A 19,505-nucleotide genomic window follows, 5' to 3' on the forward strand; every position below is an offset into this window, starting at 1 on the left:
CACCACCCTTTAAGAAATGAGCCAGCCGGCCCTTTACTTATGGGACACAGGCGCACGCTTGGCGCTGCTCCTTTGTTGATGCATGTGCAGCTACAGCCCACACAATTCACAAAGAAAGAAAAAAAAGGAAGAATTTTTTATTTGTGGAGCGCACTTTGGGGGTTACACCACCCTTTAACAGACAGATGCACGCTTGGCGCTGCTGCTTTGAGGATGCATGTACACTGCAGACAATTCACAAACACAGAAGAAAATGTTTTATTTTTGTTGGAGTGCACTTTGGGGGTTACACCACCCTTTAACAGACAGACTCACGCTTGGCGCTGCTCCTTTGTTGATGCACATGCAGCCACAGTGCACACAATTCACAAACACAGAAAATATTTTTTTATTTTGTTTGGAGTGCCCTTTGGGGGTTACAGCACCCTTTAACAGACAAGCCAGCCGGCCCTTTACTTATGGGACACAGGCGCACGCTTGGCACTGCTCCTTTGTTGATGCACGTGCAGCCACAGTGCACACAATTCACAAACACAGAAAATATATATTTTTTTTGTTTGGAGTGTACTTTGGGGGTTACAGCACCCTTTAACGGACAAGCCAGCCGGCCCTTTACTTATGGGACACAGGCGCACGCTTGGCGCTGCTCCTTTGTTGATGCACGTGCAGCCACAGTGCACACAATTCACAAACACAGAAAATATTTTATTTTTTTGTTTGGAGTGTACTTTGGGGGTTACAGCACCCTTTAACGGACAAGCCAGCCACAGTGCACACAATTCACAAACACAGAAAATATTTTATTTTTTTGTTTGGAGTGCACTTTCGGGGTTACAGCACCCTTTAACGGACAAGCCCTTTACTTATGGGACACAGGCGCACGCTTGGCGCTGCTCCTTTGTTGATGCACGTGCAGCCACAGTGCACACAATTCACAAACACAGAAAAAATATTTATTTTTTTTGCACTTGGGGTGAGCACCCCTGATGGACAGAGCACCCCTTTAGGACTGGGACACTGCACAGGACTTTGGAGTGGACACAGCCCCTATGGACAACTGACTGCACAACACAGTCCAGCCAGCCCCTATGGATTTGGAGGAGTGGACACAGGGCTTAATTCAGACCCGCTCGCAAGCGGGTCGATGGTGCCCTAATGCGCATGCGCACGACAGAGGGAGCTCCGTCGTGCGCATGCGCGAGACCCGGCGAGCGACAGCCAAGCTGTCGCTCCGGGTCTCGCACCAAAGGGGGCGTGCTGTCGATGGTGACTGACAGCACGCCCCCTTTGGTGGGCGTGCCGGGGGCGTGGCTGCCAGACGGAGGCGTTCCCATGGGAACGCCTACCGTCTGAGTCCGGCCCCACTGACATCAGTAGTGATGTCAGTGGGAGTGATTTTGGCTCTGATAGAGCCAAAATCACTCCTGGGCTTGCGGCAGCGAGACCCTACCGCAGGGTCTCGTCGCAAGCCCGATGGACCAAGACCATCGCAACCATCATCATGGACGCTCGCTATAGCTGTGGGTGGTAACCCACAGCTATGCGAGCGTCCATGAGGCCGCTCCAAAATGAGGTAGGAGGGCCCTGATTCAGAGCGAGCGCTCTGGTCAGAGCGTTCGGCTCTGAATCAGGCCCACAGCCCCTATGGACAACAGCAGCACAGCACAACACTACACTGCACTACACTACACAGCCCATCCAGCCCTAACTCCCACCCTCCCTCTTCACTGTCCACAGCAGAGTGAGAAAATGGCGCCGACGCGGGTACCTTATATAGGATCCAAAACCCGCGAGACTCGGAAGGCGGGATGATGCCGTTTTGCCTCGATTTCAGATCCGAGTCAGGCGGGAAAAGCCCCCTTTGGGGGTTACAGCACCCTTTAACAGACAAGCCAGCCGGCCCTTTACTTATGGGACACAGGCGCACGCTTGGCACTGCTCCTTTGTTGATGCACGTGCAGCCACAGTGCACACAATTCACAAACACAGAAAATATATATTTTTTTTGTTTGGAGTGTACTTTGGGGGTTACAGCACCCTTTAACGGACAAGCCAGCCGGCCCTTTACTTATGGGACACAGGCGCACGCTTGGCGCTGCTCCTTTGTTGATGCACGTGCAGCCACAGTGCACACAATTCACAAACACAGAAAATATTTTATTTTTTTGTTTGGAGTGTACTTTGGGGGTTACAGCACCCTTTAACGGACAAGCCAGCCACAGTGCACACAATTCACAAACACAGAAAATATTTTATTTTTTTGTTTGGAGTGCACTTTCGGGGTTACAGCACCCTTTAACGGACAAGCCCTTTACTTATGGGACACAGGCGCACGCTTGGCGCTGCTCCTTTGTTGATGCACGTGCAGCCACAGTGCACACAATTCACAAACACAGAAAAAATATTTATTTTTTTTGCACTTGGGGGGAGCACCCCTGATGGACAGAGCACCCCTTTAGGACTGGGACACTGCACAGGACTTTGGAGTGGACACAGCCCCTATGGACAACTGACTGCACAACACAGTCCAGCCAGCCCCTATGGATTTGGAGGAGTGGACACAGGGCTTAATTCAGACCCGCTCGCGAGCGAAGGACGCTCGCAAGCGGGTCGATGGTGCCCTAATGCGCATGCGCACGACAGAGGGAGCTCCGTCGTGCGCATGCGCGAGACCCGGCGAGCGACAGCCAAGCTGTCGCTCCGGGTCTCGCACCAAAGGGGGCGTGCTGTCGATGGTGACTGACAGCACGCCCCCTTTGGTGGGCGTGCCGGGGGCGTGGCTGCCAGACGGAGGCGTTCCCATGGGAACGCCTACCGTCTGAGTCCGGCCCCACTGACATCAGTAGTGATGTCAGTGGGAGTGATTTTGGCTCTGATAGAGCCAAAATCACTCCTGGGCTTGCGGCAGCGAGACCCTACCGCAGGGTCTCGTCGCAAGCCCGATGGACCAAGACCATCGCAACCATCATCATGGACGCTCGCTATAGCTGTGGGTGGTAACCCACAGCTATGCGAGCGTCCATGAGGCCGCTCCAAAATGAGGTAGGAGGGCCCTGATTCAGAGCGAGCGCTCTGGTCAGAGCGTTCGGCTCTGAATCAGGCCCACAGCCCCTATGGACAACAGCAGCACAGCACAACACTACACTGCACTACACTACACAGCCCATCCAGCCCTAACTCCCACCCTCCCTCTTCACTGTCCACAGCAGAGTGAGAAAATGGCGCCGACGCGGGTACCTTATATAGGATCCAAAACCCGCGAGACTCGGAAGGCGGGATGATGCCGTTTTGCCTCGATTTCAGATCCGAGTCAGGCGGGAAAAGCCCCCTTTGGGGGTTACAGCACCCTTTAACAGACAAGCCAGCCGGCCCTTTACTTATGGGACACAGGCGCACGCTTGGCACTGCTCCTTTGTTGATGCACGTGCAGCCACAGTGCACACAATTCACAAACACAGAAAATATATATTTTTTTTGTTTGGAGTGTACTTTGGGGGTTACAGCACCCTTTAACGGACAAGCCAGCCGGCCCTTTACTTATGGGACACAGGCGCACGCTTGGCGCTGCTCCTTTGTTGATGCACGTGCAGCCACAGTGCACACAATTCACAAACACAGAAAATATTTTATTTTTTTGTTTGGAGTGTGCTTTGGGGGTTACAGCACCCTTTAACGGACAAGCCAGCCACAGTGCACACAATTCACAAACACAGAAAATATTTTATTTTTTTGTTTGGAGTGCACTTTCGGGGTTACAGCACCCTTTAACGGACAAGCCCTTTACTTATGGGACACAGGCGCACGCTTGGCGCTGCTCCTTTGTTGATGCACGTGCAGCCACAGTGCACACAATTCACAAACACAGAAAAAATATTTATTTTTTTTGCACTTGGGGGGAGCACCCCTGATGGACAGAGCACCCCTTTAGGACTGGGACACTGCACAGGACTTTGGAGTGGACACAGCCCCTATGGACAACTGACTGCACAACACAGTCCAGCCAGCCCCTATGGATTTGGAGGAGTGGACACAGGGCTTAATTCAGACCCGCTCGCGAGCGAAGGACGCTCGCAAGCGGGTCGATGGTGCCCTAATGCGCATGCGCACGACAGAGGGAGCTCCGTCGTGCGCATGCGCGAGACCCGGCGAGCGACAGCCAAGCTGTCGCTCCGGGTCTCGCACCAAAGGGGGCGTGCTGTCGATGGTGACTGACAGCACGCCCCCTTTGGTGGGCGTGCCGGGGGCGTGGCTGCCAGACGGAGGCGTTCCCATGGGAACGCCTACCGTCTGAGTCCGGCCCCACTGACATCAGTAGTGATGTCAGTGGGAGTGATTTTGGCTCTGATAGAGCCAAAATCACTCCTGGGCTTGCGGCAGCGAGACCCTACCGCAGGGTCTCGTCGCAAGCCCGATGGACCAAGACCATCGCAACCATCATCATGGACGCTCGCTATAGCTGTGGGTGGTAACCCACAGCTATGCGAGCGTCCATGAGGCCGCTCCAAAATGAGGTAGGAGGGCCCTGATTCAGAGCGAGCGCTCTGGTCAGAGCGTTCGGCTCTGAATCAGGCCCACAGCCCCTATGGACAACAGCAGCACAGCACAACACTACACTGCACTACACTACACAGCCCATCCAGCCCTAACTCCCACCCTCCCTCTTCACTGTCCACAGCAGAGTGAGAAAATGGCGCCGACGCGGGTACCTTATATAGGATCCAAAACCCGCGAGACTCGGAAGGCGGGATGATGCCGTTTTGCCTCGATTTCAGATCCGAGTCAGGCGGGAAAAGCCGAGCCTGACTCGGATCGGCCTTGGATCGGGGGGGCTGGGGGGGGTTCGGATTTCAGAAATCCGAACCCGCTCACCCCTAATATAGACAGGTGTATGCCTTTCAAAATCATGTCCAAACAACTGAATTTACCACAGGTAGACTCCAGTTAAGCTGTAGGAACATCTCAAGGATGATCAGTGGAAACAGGATGCACTTGAGCTCAATTTTGAGCTTCATGGCAAAGGCTGTGAATACTTATGTACATGTGATTTCTTAGTTTTTCTTTTTAATTAAATTTGCAAAAATGGCAAAAAAACTTTTTACACGTTGTCATTATGGGGTATTGTGTGTAAAATTTGGAGGACAAAAATGAATTTATTCCATATTGGAATGAGGCTGTAACATAACAAAATGTGGAAAAAGTGAAGCGCTGTGAATACTTTTCGGATGCACTGTAGATAAGCAGAGATTGAATGAAGATAAATCCAACTGGCAGACAGGTTTATCGAGTTGATCCGTTTTTACTGTAGCAGGCAATGGACCAGTGGGCTTGAAAATCACTTAAACAGTGTGTGTGTGTGTGTGTGTGTGTGTGTGTATATATATATATATATATATATATATATATATATGTTTGTGTGACTAATATATATATAAATAATAATGTTGGGCAGCCGTCTCCTATCAGTAATGTAGTCACCATTATAATATTGCTTATTGTCCAAAAGAAGGAGAGTGAATGCTTTGAATCATAGATCTCACTGTTTTCTATTAAGATGCTTCAAATACTTCAGTTTCATCTTATTCATTTTCTTTGGCAGGTTGCGAGTACCTCGTCATTATTCTGAGCATTGTTCGGTCTGTGGACAGTCTCCCTGTTTATCCTCCTGCCTTATCCACCTTCAGCTTGGACTTCTTCTGTGATCCACGAGTTGTGAACACCATTCTGACACGTGCACGTTCCCAGGTCATTGTAGTCGGAGATGTGGTGGCCCTGTGTTCTTTTGGTGGGTGCAGTCGTATCTGGAGACACTACCTGCGGGAATGCGTGGATGCCGGCAGCGCCATACCTCCTGAGCTTAGCGTGGAAGAGATAAAGCAGGTAGTATGTGACCTTCAAGCCTGGAGGCAACAGCAAGGGGAAGACGATGCAGAGGAGGACAGTGATTCTTGGGTATCTGATCTGGACATCAATTCAGAGGATGCCATTCTTCAGGAACTGCTAGACAGTAAAAAAGATGTCTATGTGTCTGTGTCTGAAGAAGGAATGCTGGCAGTTTCATCAAAACCTAGTTTTAGAAAGGAAAAAGCACAATATACACACTTCCCTACACACATTCTAGAGCAGTACCTCAAATTGCAGCCCAATGTTTACAAGAAATGTCAGCTGATCAAGGAAGGTTTTGATCGTGGCTATGCTTTAACCCTTGATGATTGTCCACCCCGTCGTATATCTATTAAAGGGCGTATGAATTGTGGTCTATCATTTAGTGGGGATAAAGTAGTTGTTCAGCTGTTACCAGATATCCAGCCTGAAGCAGGAAAAGTAGTGGGAGTCCTAGAAACAGTCAAGAAAAATCGCTGCATCATCTGCACCATGGACCCACATGATCGTAACATTATGATTCCCATTGATCGATCGGTCACTAAGATTTTTTGTCTAAGTTTTAAAGGGAGACAGGACTGCATCCCAATTCGTAAATTTCAAGGTGAATGCATCATTACACAAAAGTTTGAGAAGTTGACACAGGAAATGAGACAGGGACGACTATTCCTGGTGCAGGTAGTCTGCTGGCGTGAAGGTTTCTACTATCCTCTTGGGATTGTAACTCGCATTCTGCCTCCAGTGCTCACCTTAGAAGAGGGCCTTGAAATCCTTAACCATGCATATGGAGTTGAAAGTGTCAATAAGTACCCAAAGAAAGCATCAGAAGAAGCCAATAAATTGGTTATTAACCCCTCCTTGGAAAAAGACAGAAAGGACTGCAGGGACATTATAACCTTTACTGTGGATCCTTTGTATGCCAAAGATTTGGATGATGCTATCTCTGTAGAGGAGAAAGATGATAACTATGAGATTGGTGTCCATATCACTGATCTGGCTGCTGTGATTCCCCAAGGAGGTGACTTGGACAATGAAGCCAAGGAAAGAGGAGTTACTTTCTACAACCCCGAGCATGATGCATTCCATATGCTGCCACAGAAGTTGTGTTCTAATCTATGCAGTCTGAAACCAAAGTGTGACCGGCTAGCCATATCCCTTTTTGTAATAGTGAACAAAGATACTGGTCAAATGTTAGAAGGTCACTTTTGCCGCACTATTATCTGCTCTGACCGTCAGCTATCATATGAAGAAGCCAATTCCATTCTGCAAGCTGAAAGTGGGAAGCCCCAGACATTTAGCACTGTGGAAGGGTGTTTATGTATAGCCGAGCAGTTCTCAAAAATCCATCGAACATTCCGTCTGGAGACAGCTGCCAATTACAAGCAGCCAGATGAAAATTGTCCTTTGGGATCTCGAGACGCTCAAAGGATGATAGAAGAGATGATGATTATGTACAACAGTTGGGTGGCTGAGTATCTTACCAGCAATGAAAAAATTATGCAGCTTCTACCAGTACGATGCCAGAATCCTCCAAGTCTTAAGGTGATTGAAGAGTTGACAACAAAATTTGAAAAACTTTTACCTTTTTCTGCATATTTGTCACATCATCTGCTTGAACGTCCCGAATTACCAAGTCCCTCTTCTGGGCAAAAAGTAACCATGTTAACCTCAGTATGGAAGCACCTGCAGGAAGCTGCACAAAACCACAACCATTCCAGAATCACTGACCTTCTGTCCACAGATGACCTGCATCCTATGCTGTGCTATGCTGTCAGGGAATTTAGGTGTCGACTTGGTCGTTCATATTTCAGCCGCTCTGGTACACTGAATGCCAGTTGCCATTACTCCCTTCAATTGTCTGCCTATACTTGGGCATCATCACCTTTACGTCGATACATAGACATTGTGGTGCAGAGATTGCTCCAGGAAACCCTCAAATGTGTTTCTGAAAATGTTCCAACTATTTCTGCTAAGGACATAGACTTACTCTGTTGCAACTTTGATATAAGGGTAAAACAGGAATCAGACTATGAGAAGGTAGGCAATGCACTTAAGCTGGCATTGTCACTACATAAGGAAGTCAAGCAAAAACTAGCTGTGGTAGTCGCAGCAGATGAAAAGAGCAAGGGTTTGACTGTAACTTTCCCTCTGAATGGAGACTCTCTGTCCAGTCCAATGCTGCTTGAATACAGTGTGCTTCAGCCAGTGGAGCAACCAACACCTATTGAACATGGCATCCGTCTCTCTTGGAAACGCAGGGTGTATTCCTACACTGATTACCGGGAACAACCGCTCAGACATGTAACAAGAAAAGATTTAACCAGTTTTAATTCTCAAGCATGGCACGAGGCAGTTAAGTCAATAATTCAGGGTGAGCCAAAGCAAGCAATATTTTCTTTAAAAGAAGGTGTGGAAGCATTTGACCCCATGAGTTTTGTGGAACATAGCCCTTGTGGTCACTTCATAAACCTAACACTCCATCTGCACCCTGGGGATTCTCTTCCTGTACAACTATGTACTGCTGTTGAACGTGGTTTACCTACCCCAAGACCTCAGCTCTGCACACCAGCCCCAGGAATTCAGTTCTGCTTGGAGCACACATCTCGACCTGTTGACTGCTTTTCCACTCTGGCAAACCGAGCTCCTCTTAAGCACTATCGTGATATTCGGGAATATCAGTTGGTGTGGTTTCCTCTTTGTGCTATGGAAGCAGTAGATTCAGCTGTACGTGAGGGTGCAGGAATTCTTCTGAGAGATGTACCTGTGCGGTGGAGCAAAACAAAAGATGCCAAGCAAGCAGTCGGTCTGCAAGGTGCTTTCACTTTATCTTCTCATCTCATCCAAGACTGTGACCTTGATATGGACTTCTGCAACTGCTACCTGTGTGTTCGGATGGATGGAATACAGGCATGTGATGCAACCGACCTGGCTGATGCACACAGTTATACCTGGGTGGCACACGGCCTGACTAAAAACCGCAATCAAGTTTCTAAAGAGGAAGGTGGTGACGTTGAATTCCAGTTACACCAAGCTACAATGAAGCAAGTTCCTAAGGCAGTTCAAAAGCCTAAAGCCGTGTTCACTGTGGAAATCATACCCAAGCTATTGCCAGACATGTAAGGATGCAGACTTGCTTTTATATGGAAATAATGATTGGGCCTCCTCACCTAGGGGTATATTTGTTAAGTAGAATCTGATTTTTAAAAACTCTCCCTTTAGTAAATATAGCCCATAGAGGTTATTGGCTCAATGCTGAGTAGCACTAGTACCCCTGGTCATTGGGTATCAAAATATAGTAAAAAAATTTCTCTGGCACTTTTTTTTTTCCCACAGTAATCAGCTTCTGGTCTATTTAGACCACAAAGCTGATCACAGGGGGCAAGTTCCCAGCTCCGCTCTGCCTGTCAGAGCAGGAGTCGGGGAACCAGGGAGATCCCTGCTTAACGCCATCTCCAGATGGCGTTATTATAGCAGGGCTCCCTCCCGGTATTTTTGTTTTACAATTCCCCTTTAGTAAATTTCAACCAGATCGCATTTCCCATTATGTCATAGTTAATGAGAGATTGAGTAACTGAGTTCCTCCTTAGCACTGCATGTAGAGATCCTCCAGCCCAGATCTATTATCAGACTCTGGGCCTGATTCAGCTTTGGGAATACAGTAAGATAAAGTAAGTAACTGTGGGCCTGCTTCAGACCCACTCGCAAGTGCTATGCGCTTGCAAGCTGGCCGATTGTTAGGCAGTGCGCACGCGTAGCGTGCGCGAGCTCCGGAGCGAGCGCACAAAGCACTCGCTCCAGCACTCTGTCGATGTTGATCGACAGCTCGCCCCGTTTGGAAGGCGGGGCAGGGGGGTGCCTGGGCAAACGGAGGCGTTCCTGCAGGAACGCCTGCCGTTTGTGGGCGGCCCTACTGATATCACTCGTGATGTCAGTAGGTGGACTTCCTGCTCTATTAGAGCAGGAAGTCCACTGGGGCTTGCGGCAACGAGACCCTACCACAAGGATCTCGTCGCATGCCCGATGGTCGCGATAGTCTTGACCATCGCGACCATCACCTGGCCGCTTGCATAAGCTGTGGGTGGCATCCCACAGCTATGTGAGCGGCCAAGAGGCCGCAACTAAAAAAAACAAGTGCCCGCCCTGATTCAGAGCGAGCGCTCGCTTTTTGCGAGCGCCTCTGAATCAGGGCCTGTGCACCTTGACAAACCATGTTGCAATGCAAGGGGTGCAAATACATTTAAAAAAAAAATGTATGTAGGGTAAATACCTGCTGCTTTTGCATGTAGCCCACAAATACTGCACAGCTTTATTTTTACACTGCAATTTAGATCTCAGGGCCTGACTCAGACCCGGTCACAAGCGCTGAGCGCTCGCAATCGGGTCGATGGTGGCCCACAGCACATGCGCTCCACGGAGCCGGCTCCGTCGTGCGCATGCGCGAAACCCAGCTAGCGACGGGCACTCCGTCACTCCGGGTCTCGCAACAAAGGGGGCGAGCTGTTGATGTTGAGTGACAGCTCGCCCCCTTTAGTGGGCAGGCCGGGGGGGTGGCTGCCCAAACGGAGGCGTTCTCATTAGAACGCCAGTCGTGTGGGGGCGGCCCAACTGACATCACAAGTGATGTCAGTGGAGAGCTTCCGGCTCTGTTAGAGCCGAAAGCTCTCTGGGGCTTGCGGCCACGAGACCCTACCACAAGGGTCTCGTCGCAAGCCCGATGGTCGCGATGGTCTTGACCATCGCGACCATCATCACGGCCGCTCCCTGTAGCTGTGGGTGGTCACCCACAGCTATGCGAGCAGCCAGGAGGTCGTTCTAAAAAAAAAAAAGCCCGGCCCTGATTCAGAGCTAGCGCTCTGTCAGAGCGAGCGGCTCTGAATCAGGCCCTCAGTTTGGACACACTCCTCCCAAATCTAAATCTCTGCACATTTTAAATCTGCCCCACCTGCAGTGCAACAAGGTTTAACCAAGATGCTCAGTTACTTGCTATATCTTACATTATTCACAAATCTGAATCAGGCCCTCAGTCCAAGATAACTCTATTGCACCAGGACTGTATCTAGAGAAAATAAGATTGTGTAGAACTAGAAACTGGCAAAGTTTACGTTTTGGAACGCGTAACCTATTTTTAATAATTTAGAATGATTCTATCCCATGTAATGCACTATGAAGCTCCAACTGTTTGACTTATCCTAAATTGTTATAATATATTTTAAGGCTTTGTCCTTGCTCCCCCAGACGGAAGGAGAGAGCTCTGAAAGAACTAACTGGTGCCTCTGAACTCACAAAGAATATTGTGCTTGGAAAACAGATTCCAGACAAAGGTGCGTACCCAGGGAGACAATTTAAAGTAGCAAGGAGATGTTGTCGCAGGGATTCATAGAACAAGATGTTGGTGGATGTGAGTTTAATACTGTAATAGAAGAAAGCATAGACTACAATGGAGATGGATATGTATATGAGTGGAAAGGGGGAGGGGCCTTGGACTCCACACCCTAATTTTAAACATAATAAGAGGTGCTACCATGCTGAGTACAATGCAGGTGACAAAGAACACTGGTGCACACTCTGAGTACTCTACAATTAAAATTAAGTATAAGTGAGGTTCTTAGTACAAGTTTGGCCAAAATTGTTTGCCCATCCATCACATTAAGGTGAACTCCATAAGATCAGAATATAAAAAAGGTTCCAATTGATCAAAACAAAATGGAGGTGAATACAGTGGTGTCACTAGGGTGCATCATCCACACTGTACCCGTAGAGGCTGGGGGCTGATATATAACTAATCATGACAAAATGGAGGTGCATGAATGGCTGATCATGACAAAACAAAATGGAGGTGAATACAATGGTGTCACTAATACAGTGGTGCAGGCCCCTAAGTGTGGATGACGCACACATGTGTGCATCATCCACACTGTACCTGTAGAAGCTGGGGGCTGATATACAACTAATCATGACAAAATGGAGGTGTGTGAATGGCTGATCATGACAAAACAAAATGTGTAAATGTCTGATCATGCGAAAATGAAAGTATATGAATGTCTGATCATGACAAGTGGAGTTCTGTGTATGACAAATCATGACAAAATGGAGGTTTATGTATGATTGATGAGGACAAAATGGAGGTATATGTAACTGATTGGGGCAAAATGAATGTGTATGAAGGGCTGATCGAATCATGATAAATTGGTGTATGAAGGGCCGATCAAGACTAAAAGGAAGGTATATAAATGGCTGATCATTATAAAATGGTTGACCCTCCAACATGACCCCTTCCACCAGGTACAAAATACTCTGCTCCTGGACTTTCCGCCTAATTTATGATTGCAGCCACCTGTGTTGAAACTCCCTTCTCATCAATTAACTAGTTCAAAATAGGTGACTTTAGTTTAATCATAAATTAGGTGGGAAGTCCAGGAGTAGAGCATTTTGTACCTGGTGGAAGGGGTCATGTTGGAGGGTAGGAAATGGAGGTATATAGTGTTAACTCTAGCTCCGGCGGCAGGCAGGGCGCCGGAGCTAGAGAGGGCAATGTTATGCGCGTGGCCGAAACGGGGGCGTGGTCATGAAAAGGGGGCGTGTCTATAAGACGCGTCCCCTTTTCGTCATACTTGGGGGCGTGCCCGGTGCTTACGGACATGCCGGGCAGCCCCCAAGCGCTGCAGGAAGGGAGAATAGATGCCGGGCGCAGGCGCCCGGCGTCTATTCTCCGGCGGCGACCGGGTCACCGCGTGTTTCTCTACCCGCGGGACACTGCGTCCTGCGGGTGAGAACGGCACCCGCAGGCTGTGAGGGCAGGGCGCTTTCTGCCCTCCTCCTGGAGGGCAGGGTGCTTTTTGCCCTCCAGAAGGAGGGCAGGGCGCCGCGCCCCGCTAAAACAGCCTAGCGGGAACGCTAGTATATGAATGGATGAATCTGACAAAATGGGAGGTGTACCTGTGTGCAGTAGCTTATATTAGTGAAGATATGGGAAATTGGCAAAATGTAGGAGCACTTAGCAGTTTATCATGATCAGTATAGGACTGATGACTGTCAACCAATGCTGGGCAGAATTAGAACAATGGCAGTATGTGTCTGCGGCATGCCTTACATTCTCCTCTTCTATCTTACAGATTTGAACACTATGTTTAAGTCTCAGATGTCTTTTACTCTATCAGAGTTTTCTCCTCTGAACAACAGTCAGACAGAAGCTGTGCGCAAAGCTCTAACACAGTCCTTCACCCTAATACAAGGGCCACCTGGTAAGTGTTATTCTACTATAAACACATCTTATATGAAGGGATGGGAGTGGTGTGGGGAAGGATTAACATGTCTTGATCTCCATCTCCACCAGAAATACTGTTGTAAAACTAGCTCTGCACAAGTATGCACTAGCTTCTCTGTGATATGTAACCATTTTTCGAGCCATACACATATACTAGTAACCTGAGGGTCCTTTTCTTCCATTAGGCACTGGAAAAACTGTGGTTGGTGCTCACCTGGTTTATTGGTTTAATCAGGTGAACATGCATGGGAAGGCCCCAATGGGTGATGAAGAGGAAGAACCTGGTAGGCGACTGCTTATGTATTGTGGTCCTTCAAACAAGTCTGTGGATGTTGTGGCTGGTAAGTTAAAAAACAAGCTTTGTGCTTGGGTATGATTGTGCAAGCACTATTGGGTATTTTGATATGAAATCCCGTAAATTATATACCTGATATAACGTATCCATATGCTCATCATCAGTGGCGTAACTAGGTATTTGGAGCCCAGGGCAAATGTAAAAATGGAGTACCCTCCTCCCCCTTATGTGCGTTCGCCAAAGGCGTGCGCGGCAAAAAATGGACGTAGTCATTTAAAAATGGGCCATGTCAACATGACACACACCCCTTTATCGTTACTCGGAACATTCCTTTCCATATGCACCTTAACCCCAAAAGTGCTCCTTATACAGTACCCCCAGTAGTGGTCCCCCTTATGTAGCCCCCCATTAGTTCCCCTTATACAGTAACCCCAGTATGCAATGCCCCCAGTTGTAGTCCCACCTTATGCAGCCCCTCATTAGTTCCGCTTATTCAGTACTCCCAGTAGTGGTCCCCCTTATGCAGTGCCCCATGTAGTGGTCCCCCTTATGCAGGGCCCCAGTAGCAGTCCCCCCAATGCAGTGCCCCCATTAGTGGTACCCCCTTATGCAGTGCCCTTTATATAGTGCCCCCAGTAGTAGACCCCCGTATGCAGTGCCCCCAGTAGTGGTACCCCCTACGCAGTGCCCTTTATATAGTGCCCCCAGCAGTAGTTCCCCCCCCATGCAGTGCCCCCAGTAGTGGTCCCCCCTATCCAGTGCCCTTATACAGTGCCCCCTGTAGTGGTCCTCCCTATTTAGTGCCCCCAGTAGTGGTCCCCTAGTAGTAAGCCCCTTATATAGTGTCCCCAGTAGTAGTTTCCCTTGTGCCCCTAGTAGTAAGCCCCTTATATAGTGCCCCCAGTAGTAGTTTCCCCCCCCTGTAGTAGTCCCCAGTAGAGGTTCCCCCTCCCGATGCAGTGTCCCCAGTAGCACCCCCCCCCATTGTAGACCCCAGTAGTGCCCCACCCTCAGTAATGGTGCCCCCAGTAGTAACCCCGACCCCGGAGTGCAGACACACAGGTTAGAAAATAAAATAATAAAATACACTTACCTGAATCCACGCTCCGGCCACTGCTCCCGCCGCTGCCGCACGTCAGTCCTCCCGGGCTGGCGCGCTCTGCATTATGGAAGAGACGTCATGACGTCTCTCCCATAACCCACTGCAGGAGCCGGAAGGCGGAGCTCATGAGTGAGCTCCAGCCCGGCTCTTGCAGTGGGCACTGCAGCAGTCAATGAGTGTCTGTCTGACTCTCATTGGCTGCTGGTTAACACACACATCGCTGCTGCGCTGGTGGCGATGTGTGTAATAAACTGCACAGCCTGAGCCCGCCTCCCACCCTCCTCCTGGCACTATTGGGTAAGCGCTCAGAGGGAGGGATGGGGCTCAGCTTTGTAGCATAGGATCAGCGCTGGGCGCAGGGAAGCCTAGCCCCGGTCCTGTGTAAATGTGTAGCGCTGACCTGGACACACTGCAGTCGGCGCTACACTGCCTAACTAGGACCGTGGCCGGCGGCGCGAGACACACACACCCCCTTTTGCCGCGCCGCCTGTCCTACGGCACCCAGGGCATGTGCCCCGCTCGCCCTGCCCTAGTTATGCCACTGCTCATCATGCTCTGTGTCCAATTCCTTTATTGAAAGTTGATAAATGTTAATAAACAACAAAATATCAAAACTGGACTATATAAATAATTTAGGGAAAAAATATAATTCACTTATACCCCTTTTCCACCTAAATTCCGGATCAGAGTGCATTTGACAGACCCAAAACTCTCACATGAAAACTCTTTATTCACTACTAGTATGACCGTGGCAGACATTTTGCCAATTTGAACCCAGAACATATGTACGAAAAATGCTTCGCTAGACAATGGCTAGATCATATGTTAATACGACGGAATTGGGTAATAAAAGATGTGTGTGAAACATAACCGGCTAAGCCATGGCCTTTTATGGTTTTTGGGGAATTTTTTATTGTAACATTTCGCCAATTTGTAAGTGCGATGATATATTTGTTTATGGACTCTGAAGAAAAATGGCCCATTTCCAGGAGGTATTGCAAGCTGAGCCCCTATAGATACAAATGATAATGCACTGTTATAAAACAACACTTTGTATGATGCATATTAAAGCTTGATAAGTGCTAATTATGCCCTCTTCATGAATTGGCCACACTCGTAAAATCAAGCATTTGGAACCCCCCCTTTAGAAATCCTGCGTTTGCCACTGCCAATCTAGCAGAATCTATAAAATTACAGTTTGATACATCTCCCCCAGGAACTGTAACATCAACGAGTGTGGAAGTTTTCTCACATATTTTCTGCACATTTTGACAAATTAAGATAGACATCAATTTAAACCTCAGTGATTTTATCAGTAACCTGTTTCTTGGATGTAGTAATTCCTGCATAGTAATCTCCAGTTCTGCTGGATGCTAAGATAATGCAGGAGGAAAAGCAACCAGGAATGAGTGCTAGTGGCACTAAACAAGCCTGTGCAGAATGACAGCTGCAGCTGTACCGCAGCCGAGGTTTGGGGGTGTTAGCCCATAAGATCACAGGACCACTGAAAGGCGCAGAGAAAAAATACTACAATGGAAGTGGCTGAGTGGTACAGGCAGAGCAGGAGGAGTATAATGTCCAACAACCATTAGAAGGCACACAGTATGATAGGGGACCCCACAGCAAGAGCACAAGCTCACAATAGTGTACAAAGATCCGCAGGCAAGCACAGGTAATTAATGAAAAACAAAAGAAAGTAAAAATTAAATTTGGCACAGTTGTTTAGTCACAGAAGTGTACAACAATAATAAAGTGCTATACATGAAATGCTTCTGAACATGCAGGGTAGTCAACTGTATAATGAAAGGGGGGGTAGAACAGGAACAGTGCAAAATGAATGTGTAATAAAAACAATCAATGAAGAAACCTGAAATTAAAATGAAGAGTGAAGAACTGTGTGAGAGTACCAATGAGTAGTTTAATTTGTACTAATGCTTAATACATGGATAACCTCAAGGGTAAATATAAATACAGTAAATTTAAAAAAAAGTTGTCAGCATAGATTTAAGTAAATGTTGATAAACTTTGTAATCAACTGTTTTTCATAAGCCCCATGTGAAGGGGAGTTGAACGAATGGTTAAATAAAGTGCACCTAGAGATACCACAAGTGAATTGTTATGTTGAAAGTGCAGTTTTTAAGTCTCCAATGTAGTGATTGCAAATTCTCACTTTTAAAAATAGGCAGTTTATGCTACAATTTTCGAAGAGAATGAATAGCAATGCCGTCCTAGATGTTTTGAGGTTGATGACCAATGCTGCGGTTTTGTGCAGTCCCATTCGGAATGGGAGGAGGTGGACTGGAGCAGAGTTTCAATAGAAGGACTAGGTGCCAATGATTCCAATGACTGAGAGATGTTTCATTTATGAAAAGCACTGTTGATGGTTCCACAATATAAATGTGTATGGTCTGGAGTATCCCAAGTGGGTATAGCAGTCAGTGTAACCTAGCTGTGGTCAGTCCTAAAATGTTTAGCTGATTACATAAGTTTAATCAGAGGCAAGTAAATGGTAGCTCAACAGTGCAGGTGTAAATACTTGTGGATAATAATGCACCTGGTAAAGTAATAAGGGCTCTCATAACTGTATATCATAACATATAAAAAAAAATCTTGTATACAGGTAGTCTAGAAAAAGAGACAACTGTAAATTAAATGTAAGCATAAATACATACTTTGATGTGGTTTTGTTTATCTCAACGAGTGTGATCACATGATCTGCACTTTGAATAGGTAGGTCGAGGAATAATGATGTATAAGCGTCATCTAGTAACCATACTACTGGATTATATATAGTGACCTAGGGTATGCAGTCGAGAAGCCGGCGGACCTAATCCCGACAGCCGGCTTCCCAACTGCTTTATCCCGGCGAGGGTTAAATGACAGGCGTCTAAATCTAGACGCCTGTCATTTTACCGACACCGGGAGACCGGCGCACCCGGCATCCTGATCGAAGTGATGCCGGACGCCGAGCGCGGACAGCCGCGCTGGGGGGGGTTAGGTTTAGGGCCCCCGGGGGGGGACTTAGGGTTAAGCATCCCCACGGGAGGTTAGGGTTAGGCTAGGGGGAGGGAGGGATAGGGTAGGGCACCCCCTGGGGGGACTTAGGGTTAGGCACCCCCCAGGTGCTTAGGTTTAGGCGGCGGGGTAAGGGGGGGTTAGGTTTAGGCACTTAGAGGGGGGATTAGGGTTAGGGACTTAGAGGGGGAAGGTTAGGGTTAGGCACTCCTAAGGAGGGTTAGGGTTGGGGGGGGGAATTAGGTTAGTGAATACTTACCTTAGGGACGATTAGGATTTTCACCCATGTCAGGCAGCCGCTGTCGTGATTCCAACCGACGGACAGGCGTCCGGTGGTAAATCATAGTGATTCCTGACCTAGTAATATCAAGCAATATATCCTGATAAAGAAGAATGACAGATGTAAGGATATATCCGATATAAGCAGGACTTACATTATGGATATATTTTGAGCCCGGCAAGGAGGGTGGACTGCATGGCAAACCAATCACTTGAATTGTAGCATAATGACGTGGAACATAATGTTATAATAGCATCATTGTATGTAGCCATGGTGAACAAACCGACGTGCAATTAGATGGGATGATATTTAGGTCTTAACAATCACATGCCCATTGGTTAGTCACCATGGTTACCTAACCGTGATGTTATAACATTTCATTGATTAAATAATAAGAAAAAGGGGGACAGAAAAAGTAAAAAAGTACAATAATAAGTTCCATATTATTAAGGTTTAAAATAATAAAAGAATATATATTGCTGACATCATACTGTATATAAATAGATTACTACTTTTTAACATAAAATAAATCTAGTTTGATAACATTTCAAATGTGTCTCTTCGCCACTTTCAACTCCCTCCTCTGCCCATCCCCTCCTCTCTCTCCTTCTATTTTACATCTAAAATTGACTCCATACTTTAGGACATCATATCCCTCCAGACCCTCAGCACCCCCATCCATCTTACCAACTCTGACATCCTTCTCCACTGTATCTGGAGAGGTAGTCATGGCCCTCATCCGGCCCCCCCTCCACATCCCCGTTGACCCTATCCCTTCCGGATTCCTCTGCTACCTCTCTCTGCCTGCTCCTATCTTGCCCACCTCCTCAATCTCTCCCTCTTATCTGGCACTGTTTCATCTGCATTCAAACATGCCCTTTTCTCCCTATTCTTACAAAACCTACCAACTACCGACCCATCTCTCTTCTCCCTTTTGCCTCCAAACTCCTTGAGCGTATTGTTTACAACCGCCTTTCTTTGCTCCCACTGCCTTCTTGACCCATTTTAGTCTGGTTTCTGTTCTCACCACTCCACTGAAATTGCCCTCACGAAAGTCAGCAATGATCTCCTTGCTAAATCAAAGGGCCACTACTCTCTGCTTACTCTTCTTGACCCCTCTGCTGCTTTTGACACTGTGGACCACCCTCTTCTCCTGCAAATCCTTCCTCCCTTGGTCTACATGACACTGCCCTCTCATGGCTGTCCTCCTACCTCTCTGACCTACCTTCTCTGTCTTCTCTAATGACTCCTCTTACCCCCTCACTTCCACTAATTGTAGGTGTTCCCCAAGGTTCTGTTCTTGGACCTCTCCTATTCTCCCTCTATACGTCCTCTGTAGGTGAACTCATCAGCTCTTTTGACCTACAATATCATCTCTATACTGATGATACTCAGACAGGGGCGGATTGGGCAGCAGGAAAGTTCCCGCTTGGCCGGTCCCATGCCCCCCCTCTGCTGGGCCGGCTCACATTGCCTGCTGACCCGGGCCGGCTTACATCGGCTGCCGCGTGGTGGAACGCAAACCGGTAGCTGTCTACTGCCAAGCACTTCTGGGTGCCTTTAGCCGGGGAGTGGCACTCGCGATTTTACACTGCTCGTGGCGGCCGTGGATCTTGAGGGCTGTGGCCACTGTCTCTGTGATCCTTTCTTCCTAGTCTGAGGTCTCAGG

At 48.0% G+C, this 19,505-nt stretch overlaps 1 protein-coding gene across 1 annotated transcript in view; it reads left to right on the forward strand.

Moving 5' to 3' along the window:
- HELZ2 (helicase with zinc finger 2) overlaps positions 1 to 19,505 on the forward strand; it is a 119,930-nt gene that overhangs the window by 50,951 nt on the left and 49,474 nt on the right. The window contains exons 9-12 of the mRNA XM_088467048.1: positions 5,597 to 8,996; positions 11,116 to 11,201; positions 12,993 to 13,121; positions 13,330 to 13,485. Coding sequence (XP_088323174.1) covers positions 5,597 to 8,996; positions 11,116 to 11,201; positions 12,993 to 13,121; positions 13,330 to 13,485 — 3,771 coding nt within the window. The remainder of the gene's footprint in view (positions 1 to 5,596; positions 8,997 to 11,115; positions 11,202 to 12,992; positions 13,122 to 13,329; positions 13,486 to 19,505) is intronic.

The sequence above is a fragment of the Taudactylus pleione genome, unplaced genomic scaffold (assembly GCF_031769625.1).
Source record: "Taudactylus pleione unplaced genomic scaffold, aTauple2 ptg000069l, whole genome shotgun sequence".
Lineage (NCBI taxonomy): Eukaryota > Metazoa > Chordata > Amphibia > Anura > Myobatrachidae > Taudactylus > Taudactylus pleione.